Source organism: Drosophila simulans, chromosome X (assembly GCF_016746395.2).
Source record: "Drosophila simulans strain w501 chromosome X, Prin_Dsim_3.1, whole genome shotgun sequence".
Lineage (NCBI taxonomy): Eukaryota > Metazoa > Arthropoda > Insecta > Diptera > Drosophilidae > Drosophila > Drosophila simulans.
This window is the reverse complement of record NC_052525.2, coordinates 18624153-18640053: the sequence shown is the minus strand read 5'-3', so window position 1 is coordinate 18640053 and position 15901 is coordinate 18624153. Positions and strand designations below refer to the sequence as shown.

The 15901-nt window shown below is 44.1% G+C and overlaps 3 protein-coding genes across 4 annotated transcripts; 2 read left to right on the top strand and 1 right to left on the bottom strand.

The window, feature by feature from the left end:
• Positions 1 to 96: 96 nt before the first annotated feature.
• Positions 97 to 2016, bottom strand: LOC27206402 (salivary glue protein Sgs-3). Its single transcript, XM_039298148.2, has 2 exons — positions 1624 to 2016; positions 97 to 1566 (listed from the first exon to the last, which is right to left on the bottom strand). Exons 1-2 carry the CDS (start codon positions 1814 to 1816, stop codon positions 905 to 907), a joined length of 855 nt encoding a protein of 284 aa, XP_039154082.1. The 5' UTR covers positions 1817 to 2016; the 3' UTR covers positions 97 to 904.
• Positions 2017 to 2278: 262 nt separating this feature from the next.
• On the top strand, positions 2279 to 5187 carry LOC6726413 (uncharacterized protein F54F2.9). The gene is made up of 3 exons (XM_039298144.2): positions 2279 to 3099; positions 3936 to 4143; positions 4221 to 5187. Exons 1-3 carry the CDS (start codon positions 2423 to 2425, stop codon positions 4899 to 4901), a joined length of 1566 nt encoding a protein of 521 aa, XP_039154078.1. The 5' UTR covers positions 2279 to 2422; the 3' UTR covers positions 4902 to 5187.
• A 6077-nt stretch (positions 5188 to 11264) lies between these two features.
• LOC6726412 (innexin inx5) lies at positions 11265 to 13462 on the top strand. 2 transcript variants are annotated; one of them, XM_016172372.3, is made up of 2 exons: positions 11265 to 12364; positions 12703 to 13462. In XM_016172372.3, the coding sequence occupies exons 1-2, from the start codon at positions 11630 to 11632 to the stop codon at positions 13225 to 13227; spliced, it is 1260 nt and encodes a 419-aa protein (XP_016039978.1). In that variant the 5' UTR covers positions 11265 to 11629; the 3' UTR covers positions 13228 to 13462. The 2 variants fall into 2 exon arrangements, with proteins under 2 accessions (XP_016039978.1, XP_016039979.1); XM_016172373.3 differs by having other exon boundaries at positions 11266 to 12327; positions 12703 to 12837.
• Positions 13463 to 15901: the final 2439 nt, after the last annotated feature.

The following is a 15901-nucleotide window of genomic DNA, read 5'->3' as shown; positions in this document are numbered from 1 at the left end:
TAAACTATTAGTTTTCTTTTGAAAAGGAAAAATGATATCATAGAGGCACAAGTAGTGCCCGCGGCTCCTAATAAATAAACTCCATTTCCAAGTATATCATTGTTTAGCCGTGTTGCTTTATTGTAGTTGTTATATTGATAACAATAAGAAATATGTATATATATATATATATTCATATTTATGTATATACACAGGGTATGCAATAAATTTGCTTGTTTCAGGCCGATTGCTTGTGTTTTTGGTTTCTGCTGATTTTTTTGAGTGAGTGCTGCTGCTTGGTTGCGTAAAGTAAATGCGAATAAATCACCTCGAAGCCTCGGCGATGGAGAATATCATGTGTAAAGGTGTATATAGAGCTGGTTCGTAAGGCACATTACGGCTAGATTGTGGATGCAATGAGTGATTGCTAATTGCACTGATGCTGATGCTGATGTTGATGGTGGAGAGTCCGATGCGATTGGTCGCAGCCTTCGATGTACAGCAGCCTAAGTAGATATATGTATATATAGGGTACATATAAGTGTCGGTATCAATTTGATTGCTAACAAATGCTTGACAATAATCCAAATGCTTAAACTTAAGAGTCCACTCGAATTTAGTGTTGAAAATCAGTTGGTTTTAAATTCAATTTGGCCGCTCGGAAGGGCCACGCTGCAAGCGAATCCCTTTCTCCTCCTCCTCTAATTGACTGAGCAATATCATAGTTTTGTTTCGTCATCCTGCCGCCTCCTCCGCTCTCCGCTTCTCTCACTCTGCTGTCGATCCGGAGACCTTGCATTGAATGCAAGCACGTCCAGTCGTGTATAACTTAAACAACTAATAATCATCCGAGTGCGCCGGAGGAGGCGTTGGAGCACCCGGAGAAGTGGCCGCCCTTGCCGCCAGCCTGTCGTCCGCGCCTTCGTCAGTCGTTGTACATGCCGTCCACCAGGAAGTCCATGCGACGGTAGTGCCTGGTGCTCCACATGTCGCGGAAGCGGCGGTACATGATGGTCACCACGCCGATGGCCAGTGGAACGGTCAGCAGCACGGTAACAATGGGTACCACATACCCGTTCTCCCCGTGATCGGCCAGATTACTTCCAGTAAGCCCCTGCACCAATGGCTCTGGGGGCGTGGCCAATGGCTGGGTGGGAGCGCCCTTTGTACCTGGCTTATCCTGACCCTTCTCCAGCTCCACCATATCCTCCCCCTCCTGGTGTATATCGGTGCTGAAGACTAGCGGGGGCTTCATCGGCTTTGGCGTGGTTGCGATGATGGTTGCATTGACAGCTTTGGTGGTGGCTGTGGCGGTGTGGGTGCTGTTGGTCGGGGATATTGCCCCGCCGTTGGTGGACGAGTTGTTCGGCTTGGTGACATCCTTCATGGACTGGCCCTCGGTGACTATGGCTGATCCTGCAGCTGGCTTCGCCGTGGTGGTGGTCGTGGTGGAAGAAGTTGTAGTGGAGGTCGTACTGGTCGCCTCCTTGGCCGCCTTTTGCTCCACAGCCGGCTTGGAAGTGACCAAAGGAATGGTGGGCACTCCTGTATCGGTGTTTGTGAGATTTTTGGCTTTGCCTGCATTTTCTGCTGTGGCCGTTTTATTCAAGTTCTTGTCGTGTTGCAACACAGCTGCATCCTTACCCGGCACCAGCTGGCTGGCAGCTCCCGGAGATCCAGATTCCAATTTCGATCCTGCAATAACTTTGGCAGGCAAGACGTTCGTCGCATTGGCCACCACTGGGGCGTCCTTGGTGGCGGAGTTAGCTGTCGGCTTCTGCTGGCCCGAGACCAGGACCAGGATGCCCAGCAGCCACAGCACATGGAGCAGCTTCATTGTCGTCTGATTTCTTATTCTTATAAGAGTGAAACGTCGCGTCGCTTATATTCATTTAGTTGCACAAGTGATGCACCATAGAGAGTTTATCGATAACCGTCGACAGTGTTGGGCGTTTTGGCTAGAAACAGGTGAAAAACGTGTATCTAGTGAAAACAAAATTGGGTACAAAAAGAGAATTTATTTTAATGTTTTTTAGGAAGCACTTGACAAATGTTATGAAAAAACAGCCGAAATTTGTTTCTCGTCAGTTAGATTGTTAGATTTATTACATAAAAAATAATTATTAATGAGCACTGGTTGAGCCAACAAAAAAATATATTACATTTATCTAGTTATAGAATTGGTAAAGTAAATTATATTCGCAAAATATCAGAAATTCGTAAAATAAGTACAAATGTTGCAAATATCTATCTGGGTACACAAACCTTGCCGAGTGGTGGCAACGCTGGTGTGACGGCTGCTGACGTTGCCACTTTCCAGCTGAGCCCATCCGTGTTTGCTTGCGTGTGTGTGTATTTGTGGTGCGTGCGTGGGTCTGGCGCATTAAATTTGGATTTTACTCCGATTTGGACCTGACCTGGATTCGGAACTCGGACCACGACGATGATGCGACTGGACCTGACGCTGGCCGGCCTCCTGCTGCTCTGCGCCACTGGCGCCAGCGCCTGGCACTCGGAGGAACTGGAGATCTTTGACTTGGTCGAGGAGGTAAACCGCAACTTCTACGAGTTCATGGGCATCAACCAAACGGCAACGGGCGCCGAGGTGAAGCGCGCCTTCCGCACCCTGTCCATTGTCCTGCATCCGGACAAGAATCCGGCCGAGGATGCCAACATCCAGTTCCGCAATCTCGTTTCCATCTACGAGGTTCTCAAGGATCCGTCGCGCCGAGAGAAGTACGACCGGGTGCTGAAGGAGGGCATGCCCAACTGGAAGTCTGCCCTCTACTATTACCGACGTATGCGCAAGATCGGGCTCTACGAGGGCGCCTTCATCTTGTTCCTGATTACCACCGTGGGCCAGTATCTGTTCGCCTGGGCGGCCTACCTCGAAAAGAAGTATACCGCCGAACAGGTCTTTGGCACCAAGCTGAAGAAGCTTCAGAAGAAGAACAAGAACATCGACATGGACGTAATCCTTAGCGAGATACCGATGCCCTCGCTCCTGAACACCCTGCCCATCCAGATCCCCTTGGCCCTGTGGAACCTGCCGCGCACCATCAAGAACGGATTCAGCAAGGCCAACGAACTGAAGGAACTCGCCCTGGAGAAGCGCAGGCAGTAAGTGGCAGGGTTCTACTGGTTACCTTACGTATTTGCGTTACTATAGGGCCGAAACATGCATACGTGCTTCACAATTAGTCTTATTGTTCCATTGTAGTTATCTTCCGGTTGTACGATTTTGTTATTTCATTAAGCTTCTATATCGAAAGGTGCAGGCAGCGGAGGGATGCGATGTATTTAAGACGACCTTGTGCTAGGAGTTTGACGGACCTCTCTTACTTTAGTCTTCAATATTTTAGTATATAGGGCAAAAACAGAATCTAATTCTAGTTTTGTATTGCATCAGATTTTGATTACTTACATTGCCACTCTTATCGTTCTTTCGCTGTGGTTTCTGTAAGTTCATTGCATGCAGAGTGATATCAGTTAGTATAAAAGTTGCGTAGTTTCTTATTTAAGTTGAAATTAATTATTATTATTATTATTAATTAATTATTATTATAATTATTATATTATTATTAAGTTAGCAATTAATATTCACAAGCTAGAAAAATTCTCCCGAATATATAGAGGATTCCATTAAGAAACAAAGGAAGAAACCGATATGTCACCATGCAAACACATTTTATGCTTTCCAAAAAAGGTGCTCATGAGTGCACCTTAGGATGACTTGCACCATTTGATAGGTTCCGAAGAAGGAATACTGTCAGTCTTTGTGTCGCAAGATAATCAAATGAAACTGAGCATTCTGTATCTTGATATGACCACAGATAAGGTACTCAAATTCGATTAGCGTAGAATAGCTAACAAGCTAACAAAAATCGTGTGGGAATGGTACCCAAAACCTTTGCTGTAGTAAGAAACTAATTGATTCATCCTCTTTGCAACCACAGGGAGCTGGAGGCCGCCCGTCGTCAGGAGGAACTGGAGCGGGAGGCCGAGGAGCAGGCGCGCCTGCGCAAGGAGCACAAGGAGAATCTGCGCAAGCGCAAGCAGAACAGCAAGGCTCCAGAGAAGACCGAGGAAGAATTGCGCGGCTATTCGCAGATTCAGACTCGTGAATTGACTGATGACGATGCAGTTCGTCCAGCTTCCCAGAAGGTATAAAGCCGGCCCTTTAAAGTTCCCTGTTGCCTAGTATATTCGAAACCCAACTAATTGCATGCTTTTACTTTTAGAGCACGGTGAGCGGCGGCTTCTGGACTGACGAGGATCTTACCGAACTGATTCGCTTGGTGAAGAAGTATCCTGGCGGAGCTGGCAGCCGCTGGAACACTATCGCCGAGTCGATGAACCGCAGCGTTCAGGAGGTGACCTTCATGGCGGCCAAGATGAAGGAGAACGGCTACCGCATTCCCGGCCAAACCGACAGCGTGGCCGAGGCTCTCGTCCAGGAGTCGCAGCAGGCGCAGCGTAAGGAAAAAGTGAAGAAGGCAGCGGCAAATGCAGGCGCTTCAGCCGAGAAGAGCATGCTCATTCCGGAGACCAACTGGACGCAAGAGCAGCAGCGCGCCCTGGAGGCGGCGATAGTCAAGTACCGGAAGACGGCCGGCGGAGACCGTTGGCAGAAGATCGCCAACAGTGTGCCGGAGAAGACTAAGGAGGAGTGCTTGGTGCGCTACAAGTATCTCTGCGAGCTGGTCAAGACGCAAAAGCGTGCCGAGGAGGAGGCCAACGAGCCGGACGAGGATGCGGCCGCCATCGAGGAAGAGCTCCCCGAGGAGGAGCCCCTTGCGCCGCCAGAACCGGAAGTGGCGCCAGCCGCCAAGAAGCTCAGCAAGCGGGAGCAGCGGCGCCGTAAGCGGGACCTATCCAGCGGCGAGGACTCGGACGATGCATATCAGTACGAGATCAGTTAGTCGGAAACCCGGCTCCCGCTCTGTCCTCCTGCTGCGGCAGCTCCTCGCGTGGCTCAAACCTAGATGTAATTGAATTTTTTTATACTTTGCATTAAAGACTCTCTGGCATAGCATTTTGGACCTTGCCAATCCTAATCCGCGGCCCGATCCTCTGCCCCTTCCTTTCCTTCTGTTTCCATCACCGTGTGTAGCGCTTATCTTATGTTTTGTACATAATTCTATATTGTAAACATCTAAATGTCGATTAATTCCTTTGCTAAGTAAACGAAATGTGAAAGGAAGTGAATAGGGAGAGAGTTTTTGATGGGTTCTTGCAGGGATGAAGCCATCGATGATAGATAAGTGGGACTTCGAGGTTAGTAACTAATAGAATAAAAATCAAAAGTATCAGAAGTTGACAAAGTTAGTAGGTGCAGCAGCATAAACACTACATATACATAAATCATAAAAGCATTAAAGACATACGTACAATATTAAATCAAATTATTATGTACACAAACGCGAATATTTAATTATTATTATTGCCTTTCTAAGCCGTCATTCGCAAACTTATCTTTTATGTCAATTGCGGCTTTAAAGCCATCAAAGTCAAGCACTAACCAATTATAATTCCCAGTTGGCTGGAACCTGTCAGCCATCAAAGGGGAGTTTCCCTTTCAGATTTATTATTCATCAAAACTAAGTTAAGCACTTTCGGCGGTTCTTGCCGATTTTTGGGAGCCTTAGCCCCAGTCCGCGACTAATCAAAGATACCAATTCATTATTAATGTGGCTGGCAGGCGGATTATTGTGGGGCTGTGTGTGTGGATAACCTTGGAACGTTTGGCTTTTAATTGCGCTCGGCTTACATTTGATGATTATTGGACTATGACTGTGACTCTGAACGCCGGCAACTCCTCGCTTTTGGTTGGCCGGTCCGGTTGGGTTGCTTATGGCCAACTCGATGCGCTGCCTCCTCCCAACTTGGTCACCCATCGAGTTTGCATTGAACTTAAAACGCTCGTGCACTAGAATCACCAGACTGCGACAACCAGACCCACTACCAAGATCCAAGACTCGAAGCCCAAGAATCCAAGCTCTAGAGCTCCGCACTCAAGTGTAGGCGCAGCAGAGCTCGTCAAACTGTCCACCAAAGCTGGTTGCTTGGATGACAACTGGAAACCCATTGCGAATCGAACTTCGAGCTGAATGCTCTTTGCTTCGTGGACGAATGAACTTTCAGGAGGCCCCTTAAAAGTTTGATTTAAGTCTCAGGATATAACTAATAACACGCATTTTGCACACAATACAAGTGCTCTTTTTTACATTTATTGAAAATAATTAGCTTACAATATAAATCTTATCTTTCTTTGGATAAATGTTTGAAAGTACATAAAGTAGAAAAATATAATTAATAGAGAACATATATGTATATAATAATGTTGCAATTATATTTTCATGTGGCTTGCATAGAGATATAATAAACATCTAAATAAACATCAAATAAATATGGATATATCTTATTTCTTAACAATTACGAAATATTTTTTTAATTTTCCACGTTTAATTAAGGATTGTTTTAATGACTTTCATTGAGTTATACCTGGAGTTACTTTTTAATTAACCCTTTTGAACTGATGCTAATGGAAATTCGTTGGTTTCTAGTTTTTTATTGGCTCTCCATTGCGATTTTTTGATAGGCCATATGTATAAAAAATTAGTTTTTATGGCATAACCAGACCGACGACCAACTGGTCCCCGTTGCAATTCAAACTAACTTATACGCTCGCCAAAGTGCAGCGAGAAAAAACAATAAAAGTGAAAAACCATTTCGAGCGGTTTGTCAGCGTTTCAAGGGCGATTTTAGTCGCAGCTCAGCTCGGTTGCATGTGCATGTGCGTACGTTCGTATCTACGTATCTCTGCCTATTATGTCCAATGCCAATGGCTGACTGCAGCTGCCATTTGAGCACTTCATTTCCATTGAATTTCCATTTCGCATTTTGCATTTTGCATTTTCCATTTGGCGGCAATCGCCATTTCCCAGCTGACGCAGCTTGGCCTTCAACTTTAAGTTCAAGCGGCAAGTTCACCTGACGTCACGTACCCACAGGTGGGTCCAATTCTGATCATGACTCGGACTCGCATTCAGATTCTTCTGCGAACGAGGGAAAACCCGAAGACCAGACCCCGAGCAGAATAGAGACTGTAGACCAGAGATGAGAACCCAGAGCCCAGAACCCAGAACGATAATAACCAGTTTTTGGCCATAAGCCGCGCGTTTTGCTCGCGTTTCTCGGTTTGCCGACTTTAAAAACCTGGCGACTATATCGATATGGTGAGTCGAACTCACTCAGTCGAAAACGGAGTGTCAGACGAGGCGGTTCACTGATTGCCACTTAGCTAGCATTCAACTTACTTGTTAGATCAAGCGCGGACCTAGAAACAACATCACTTTTTTTTTGTTTTAATCCCCATATAAAACATCTTTTTTTTGTTGTTTGAGTTCGCGAGTTTTTCACCCAGAAGAGAAATGACAATCTATGGGCTGTTGGTGCAGATCATAATCGTTTGTAACTAGCCATCTGAAGAGTCCCACTTCCGAGGAGGAGCAGCCATGGCACCGCCCCAAGAGCAGCCGGAGGATGATATTATCACCAAGGTGAGCGCTCGACGAGATTGTGAATCAAAGCTAGCAATTAGCAGTAAGAAATTGGTTCTGGAAATACGGTCATCTGGGTTCTAAAGTGTACATTATGGAGAGTATAATCCATATGGATTGGGCTAGAACTCAAGTGATAAATGCGTCTGTTTACAAAACTATTTCTCCTTTTGTTGCTATGTAAACCAAACATTCTAGGGTATATGAGCACTAAAAGTAACGAGTGGAGTGAATATGCATTAAATATATTCCATTTCTGTAGAGAAATATTTGTTCTTAATAATTTATCAAAAAGCATTGATTTAATACAGCCACATTCAAGTTAGCATTTTTGTTTTTTTATTTTTGTATGTACTTTATTTACTTTACTTAGTACTATTATTGTACTTTATTTTAAATTTAAAAAGAGGTACTCCATGGTCTATTCATTCCCCACACATCTGGTGCTTATAGTCATAATTTAGCGGAAATTTGCTAATCACCACATGCAGAGCATCCGAATAGATGAAGTTAGCATTGATCTGTGGGATTGCTAATTCGCTGAGAGGTTAGTTATTTCCAAAAAAAAGCCGAGCTTGTGGGGCACGGTCAAGGCTTTGGAGCCGAAGACAATATAATTCGTTTTGAATAGCGAATGGTTAGCTAGGAAATCCATTTGGGTGGCGCGGAAGTAGAATCCGCTGCCAAACCAGTTGGCAAAGGGCTTGTTTTATTGGGCCTCCCAGTGTTTCCCATTAATTTGTGGTTACAACATCGCCACTCGTTTGCTAATTGGCCAGGCATACTCGTATGTAATTATAAATCCAAATACGAGTGAATTTGTATCGAATGGAGTGAGTGAACTGCGAATGCATTTCGTGAATGAAAGGTTAGTCAAGGTGAGTTCACCGCTCTATTCCCCAAAAACCAAACCAAAACCTTGAGAGGAACTTTTGAACTGCGTTTTGGCTTTGGACAAATAGTCCAAGATCAAACGAAAACAGAACAACGAAATTGATTAATAAAAAGAAGTGTGCTGGCAATTAGCAGCATCTGTCATCTAAATTAGTTTTTTTATTTAGACACTTAGCTCCATTAGCGATCAGCAAATGAAGGCTGCACTGTTTTGTGAATGAAGCCCCAAAAAAGTCATAACAATAATAAACAACTAAAGAGCTAACAAATTGAAGGGGGCTCTACTTCTTGGGGTTAATTGGGATACGCTGATCTCTGATTATGTCGGCGATCTAATAAAGTATACAGTCTATCCGAGATCTTTCACTTTCCTTCCGCCAATTGTGGACAAAAACACCTGGCAAATGTTGCAATCCACCCGCACACTGAGAAAAATAAGTTCACTTGCGACTAAGGGCTTAATTCAATTGAATACTGAAATAATAGTATATGCTATAAAACCTTTAGCATTTGCTTGCGATACTTATGGCTTTCTTCGTATGATGTGCACGACTTTGGTCGCAGTGCATCTACCTAAACGACTTGACCAGGCCCACGAAATTAATGCTGGCCATATGCAGAAGGGGACATTGAGATATGGGCCTGCGCGGAACGCCTCCTTCTATGCTCGTAAATAATAAACAATTGTTTTTGCGACCAAGAGATACAGATACACGAACTGCGCTTGTGGCGACTGCTGCCCAGTTAAGTGTATCTATAGCCATAATGCTACCTAGCCAACTGGCTGGCTCAGGAATATGATGACAGTCGATTTTTCTAGCCAGCTCTTTTGGCACTCGAGTGCCAGCACGAGTATCTCGACGTAAGTATCTGTGCCTTTGCGCTCCAGTATCTTAATTGTTACTGCGCTCAGCGTTGCGGAACGCCGATGTCCAAGGGAGTGGGTACTGGAGTTCCGAAAACGAATCAGAAATAGAATCAAAAACAGTAGTCAGAAGCGAACTTGGCGTCAGATTCTATCTCAACTTCTAACTCTTAGAAACTATCTAAAATGTAGTGATCAAGCATATGAGTACAGATATACCTGTGATTTCATCACAAGTTTATGAAATTGCTATAAAAAGAACATCAAATTAATTGGTGATTTTCCTACGTAGTCAAGTACCTACCATCTACGTAATTCTTTCTTGTAAAAAAAAATATTAAATCCACTTAATACGCCAAGCAGCGAGCAGAACAAAGAACCAAACCACACATCTGCCAGAACTTCCGCATATTTCATTTTGAATTTGAAATTCGGACAACAAAAAAAATGCCCACTCATCGTGCCCAAATAAATTAATAACAATAAAGTATTGAAGTTACAAATGGCCGCCGAACGAGAAGCTCTTAACGCTCAATTTGGCGCTTTGGAGCTCGATCGGTGGATCGTGACGAGACCCCTTCGCAATCCCCTCCACAAACAAGTGGTTTCTGTTGGCTTCGAATGCCATTGGAGGTCAAGTTCAGGGAACACCAGTTTATGGTTATTTTTTCCATCTTCTGCTGTGCCGGAGCTCAACGATTCGGATTGCAGGCGGAGGTGCCAAAGTATCTGATTGCTCAAGTATTTAGATACTTTGACAATGGCGCTTGACGCGAGCTGTTTGAATGCGATTTCCAAAGTGCCAGGAAGTGATGATTTTCTATACCAAATTCAATTTGCCGTTTTCGAATTCGAGATAATTGGGTTCTTGTTCGAAGTTAAATTCAGGAAAATACAATATTGTTCAGCTGAGTTAAATGCTCTTCAAGTTTAATTTTATTTCCTGCTCATTGATTTTTATAATGCCTGTTAAACTCAGATGTAGTTAATTTAAAAATTTGATTGATTCATATCCAAATATGAATGCACAAATATGAAGGCACAAAAGTAGGCACGTTTCAGAAACCTTAACATTGGATTTGGTTTGTAATTATATTAATGCTACCGGAACAGCAAGTTCAGTGAACTTGGTGTCTTGCCAGCTAAATATGTAAATTATATTTAAATATGACAATTAACTTTGGCAATTGCTTCACTAGCTTTTTATCACTTTTGCCGATTTGTTTTTTGGTTTGGGATTTTTAAAAACGAACATACTCGTAGTGTTGTATACGTTAATAAATATTTAAAGGTATTTTCCATAGAGGAATCTACTTTTCATCACTATGCACATAGGTTTCAAAATATATTATATATTTATCAATATAATGAGCTCAGTCCCATCTTTTTTCTCACTGAATATAATATATAACATAAATTATTATCACCCAGACCCATTTCGATTGTCTCTGCTTATTATTTCATGCACGATTTATATTAGATGGGTTCGTTGTGTTTGCTCTTTTTGTCGCTTGTAACTTCAGAAAGAAGAAGGTGATACATATTTCTTGGACCTTGAAGGTCGTCGTCAGCGGACTTTACAAGTTTATTTGATTTATGGTAATTAGCTGCGTGCACCTTGCCTAATTGCAGATACCCTCGATAATTGGATTCCTGAACTTGGACTGACTGGCGACAATTGGATGACTTTGGCCCCCCTTTTACCCCAAATTCGATGAGCTGACCAGCTGACCTAGAGAGCCAAGGCTGAAGTGCTGAATCATGAGAATTATAGCTAGAAATCTGTCATAATCTTACGGCTAACGACAAACGCTTAAATAAACCAGCAATGTGAGCAAAGCTATTGGGTTCTTGTGTTTAAGTAGGAAATGCCCGAAAGTCGGCAATGGACTTTGCAGCCTTTGGGCTGCAAAATAATTCGGGTAATCGAATAATCAATCGAATGTACAACACTGGTCGGCAGTGACAGGACCCAACTGACATACTGCCAAGTTCCAGAGAGAAATGGGGAAAAAAACAAGTAGGTAATAATGACGGCACGGACAAAAAAATATGTAAAACCAAGCGACGATCTGATCTGTGAACTGGCTAGCATCCTCGGCCGGCAATTCGATTGCATTCATTGTCATCCATCGAAGATCGAAGTGAGTTATCCGAGGGGCAGCATAGATAGGGCTAAAACCCGGACGAAAACCAGGACACAGGAGGATCGGGATCGGAAAGAGGAACGGGAACGGGAACATAAACAGGTAGCACCGCGAGGCGAAGAGGAGCGGAGCGGTGAGAGTTGGAAGCTGTTCTCGAGGAACTCTTCCCGGAGGCAGAAGAAATGTTTTCGGCGGTGAAGCCGCTCTCCAAGTATCTCCAGTTCAAGTCAATACGCATCTACGACTCCGTCTTCACCATCCACTCCAGGTGCACCGTGGTCATCCTGCTCACCTGCTCGCTTCTCCTGTCGGCGCGCCAGTACTTCGGGGATCCAATACAGTGCATCAGCGAGGAGAAGAACATCGAGTACATACAGTCCTACTGCTGGACCATGGGCACCTACATCCTCAAGCAGGACACCTTCGGCGATCAGGAGCAGGCGCTGGTTTCCCCAAGCCAGCAAGTCTCACCTAACTCTGCCTTCTTCTCATCCGCCACAACCAACGCACCGCAGTCATCCTCAAGAGTCCGCTCCAGACCCCACTTCACATCGAGTCTGCGCAGGATTGGCGAGTACAACGAGGCCTACGCGCGGTCCCTGTCGATAGCCGAGGGCGTGGGCCCCGAGGTCCGCGGCCAGACGGAGCGGCAGTACCTGCGCTACTACCAGTGGGTCATCATCCTGCTGCTCTTCCAGTCGTTCATCTTCTACTTCCCCTCATGCCTGTGGAAGGTGTGGGAGGGCCGGCGGCTGAAGCAGCTCTGCTCGGAGGTCGGCGAGGCGCTCCTCTCGGAGGAGACCTACAACACCCGGCTGCGCATGCTGGTCAAGTACTTCACCACCGACTACGAGGACATGCACTTCTGTTACATGGCCAAGTACGTCTTCTGCGAGGTCCTCAATTTCCTCATCAGTGTGAGTAGGGTTTGCGGTCAAGTTTGAGTCAAATACACCAATGGAGTTCAGCGGGAACTTCAATTATGATGTCTTTTTTTTTTAATTAGGAGGAGAAAACTTACAGAAGCTTATAACATATATGACTTTAAACTTTTATGAACAATTTCCGTGGGTTTTTTTTAAATATACATAACGACTAACATTAGGACTCTCCTTTAAAGCATAATAGTCTATAGGACATCTAAACTTTTGGATTTTGTATGGTAGTTTTTTGTTATCGAAAAACTAATATATCAGAAGATATGATTACTATTTTTACCACACTTGTAATACAACTTATGGCATCCAATCCGCAGGTGGTGAACATAATCGTGCTGGAAGTGTTCCTGAACGGATTCTGGTCGAAGTACCTGCGCGCGCTGGCCACCATTCCGTTCTACGACTGGGATCGCTGGAACCGCGTGTCCTCGAGCGTCTTTCCCAAGATCGCCAAGTGCGAGGTGCTCAAGTTCGGCGGGAGCGGCACGGCGAACGTGATGGACAACCTGTGCATCCTGCCGCTGAACATCCTGAACGAGAAGATCTTCGTCTTCCTGTGGGCGTGGTTCCTGCTCATGGCCCTGATGTCCGGCTTGAACCTTCTGTGCCGGCTGGCCATGATCTGCAGCAGGTACCTCCGAGAGCAGATGATACGCAGCCAGCTGCGTTTCATGACCAAGCGGCATGTGAAGCGTGCCCTGCGTGACCTGACCATCGGCGACTGGTTCCTGATGATGAAGGTCAGCGTCAACGTGAATCCCATGCTCTTCCGGGACCTGATGCAGGAACTTTGCGAGCTGCGCACCTCCGAATCGGGCAGCACCCTGGAGAGTCCCGTCTAGGATAGCTAGTGACCAGGACCACGGATAGGATTAGGATCCCCAGTTCGCCTCGTCCTCCGACTGCCCACTACCAATTGACGTTGCCGTCGTTCGTTAATTCGTGCCCTTATCACATGCCTAAATCTGTATATTACATATAATTCCTCTCAATTCCTTTAAAAATTCTGTACTTCTATGTTTTAAGACAATAAGCGAGTAAAAATCTATTTTAAGTCACGCTATTTTGTAAAATATTGTAAAATATTTGTAGGAAGGCGTTACCCATACACAAATATGCTTGGCAGAAGGTGCTCATTTATATTTGTTTTAAATAGTTAAATGTATATAATGAATACTATCATAATATATCGTAAAACACATATTTTGCATACTTTTATATAGTTCTAATACTATTTTATTTGCAATCTTAAGTAATACTCTTCTGGCATTTTAAGTTTGCTTCTATATACGAATTAACTTTGTGATGAGCCGCCGCTTCTACTTTTGTTATCTTTGTTGCTGGCATTTAATGTGCATTGTTTATAACTAGTTGCTGCCATAATTTCGTCATTTATATTTTGCTGGGACGATCCCCAAGCCCCAAGCTCCAAGCCCCCAGATTCCCTCGATCGTCGTGGTTTCAGCATTGTTTTGCGCACATTAACAACGCAACTCGCTCGCATTTGGCCGCCTTCGCCACGCCACGCAACTCACTCACTCGCACTCACACTCGCACTCACACTCGCACTCACACTGGCACTCGTTCAGGTGAATGAATGTAAATATTATTCAAAAGCCATTCGTGTGGCGTTTAATATGCCCCGCACTCACGTGGGGCATATCAGCTGGAGAACCCGCTTGCCGTGACTCACCAGCTGATAAAAGAATTCTGCAGAACTGATTCTTTTGCTGCATTAGTAAAGAAAATGACGATCCTAACATAGTTTGAATGAGACACTCCTCATTATCGCACAAGATTCCCTATCAATTTCTAGCACTCGAAACTGATAAAGATGGTGATTGCGATTGCATGCATATGAATTTTGAATTGGTGCAGACAATGAAAGACTGATAAATATTTAACTTAATTAGCAATTTCTGTTAATATTTGTGTCAACACGTTGGTAACTTTTGTAAATGTGACGTAACATGTTGATAAGTTCTTAAGGAAGGAAATTTACAGAAGAGTTTTCAGAAAGAAGAAACCCTAAGATAAGTCACAAAAATCACTTGAGTATAATAAATATAGCTATATAGAGAATATCTTATAAATTGTCTTATAAAATTATTTAAAATCTATTAAAACAATAATATAATTTTTTAAATTATTAATAGGTAACTATTAGGATATAGGATATATTTTCGAATGCGGTGGCAAAGGGTAGTATGACCATAGTATAACCCATAGCATGTTCCCACTTTATTAGAGGGTATCAAGACGTCGGTAACCCGCTTCCGAACGCTCCCCCCGATTCGCCGCCTCTTTTTGTGGGGTCTCTCCCTTTCCGTTTGACGTTTGCGTGGGCTGTCGACGCCTCTGCCGCTGCCTCTGCTGACGCCGACGTCGACTGCGGCAGAGGTGCGGCCGGTGTTTCTGTTTCTTCAGCTTTTGGTTACATCTATGTACTATATGTATTTTATTTCCATATCTATAGCACCCCGTATTCCTATCCCTATTCACATTCGGTATTGTTTTGCGCCGCTGTTGTTTTGCTTTGGCTTTTCGGTTTTTGGTTTTCGGTTTTTTCGGTTTTTGGTTTCTGATTTTTTGTTTATTTGCAGTTGCCGTGTTTCTGGGCTTTCAGTGTGCCACTTGGCCACAGTTAGTCAGTCGCTCCGTAGTTTGTGCTCGGTGATTTGGCTTTTAGTCGCCTGTCAACCGCCGTCCCTTTCGATTTGCCCACTCGGTTTCGTTGATTTGCTGTTGATTCTGAGCTGATTTCGAGTTGGTTTTAATGTGAGGCGATGCATTTAATTGAGCCGCGTACGTGACGATTGCTTCTGCGCTTGCTGTTGCATCTTCGGCACTGCATCCATATCAATAGTCGGCTATCAGTGGCCAGCTATTGGAATCGCCAATGCACTTGCTGCTGGCCAGTGAGTAACGCACTCGTAATTGGCTCGGCTGAGATACAAAATCAAGAGCAAACAGTTGCCACACACCAGTGGGTAGAGTTTTGGGATTTCCCAAAAAGTATCTGAGAAAAGTTGTTTCGCTGATAAAATACATATTAACTAACTGTAACTTCCAAGTCATATTTCAAGTCGTGAATATTAATTATTATCAATTCTTGGAATATTGCTCTGTCTAAATAGGTTTCCAAATAATAATAGAAAGAAGAGTTCAAGCTAATTTAATATTTTTTCGCACATTGCGATTTTCAAAACAACTTATCGCGTACTTGTTAAGTGCATGAATTATCTGATAGCCAAATGTTTGCGACTTAAGAATTACATAGTATATACCAACACTATCTTTATTTCACTTTAATCAGAGCTGCTAAGCAGAAGAAAACCAGAGCAGTTGCATTATCAATGCTCGAAGTGCTCAACACTATTATTTTGACTGCAACTGTGCGTGTTGTGCGACACACACACACACACACCGCACACACAAATTTTAGCGCGTGATAAGCGACAGCGAAAACAACCATGGCAATAAAAGCAACAACACAACGGTGGGCAGTGATAAACA

Coding starts and splice junctions, on each gene's coding strand:
- LOC6726413 (XM_039298144.2), top strand. CDS start 2,423: ATGATGCGACTGGACCTGACGCTGGCCGGCCTCCTGCTGCTCTGCGCC. Junction 3,100..3,935: donor GCCCTGGAGAAGCGCAGGCA/GTAAGTGGCAGG, acceptor TTGCAACCACAG/GGAGCTGGAGGCCGCCCGTC. Junction 4,144..4,220: donor TTCGTCCAGCTTCCCAGAAG/GTATAAAGCCGG, acceptor TTTTACTTTTAG/AGCACGGTGAGCGGCGGCTT.
- LOC6726412 (XM_016172372.3), top strand. CDS start 11,630: ATGTTTTCGGCGGTGAAGCCGCTCTCCAAGTATCTCCAGTTCAAGTCA. Junction 12,365..12,702: donor TCCTCAATTTCCTCATCAGT/GTGAGTAGGGTT, acceptor TCCAATCCGCAG/GTGGTGAACATAATCGTGCT.
- LOC27206402 (XM_039298148.2), bottom strand. CDS start 1,816: ATGAAGCTGCTCCATGTGCTGTGGCTGCTGGGCATCCTGGTCCTGGTC. Junction 1,567..1,623: donor TGCCAGCCAGCTGGTGCCGG/GTAAGGATGCAG, acceptor CGGCCACAGCAG/AAAATGCAGGCAAAGCCAAA.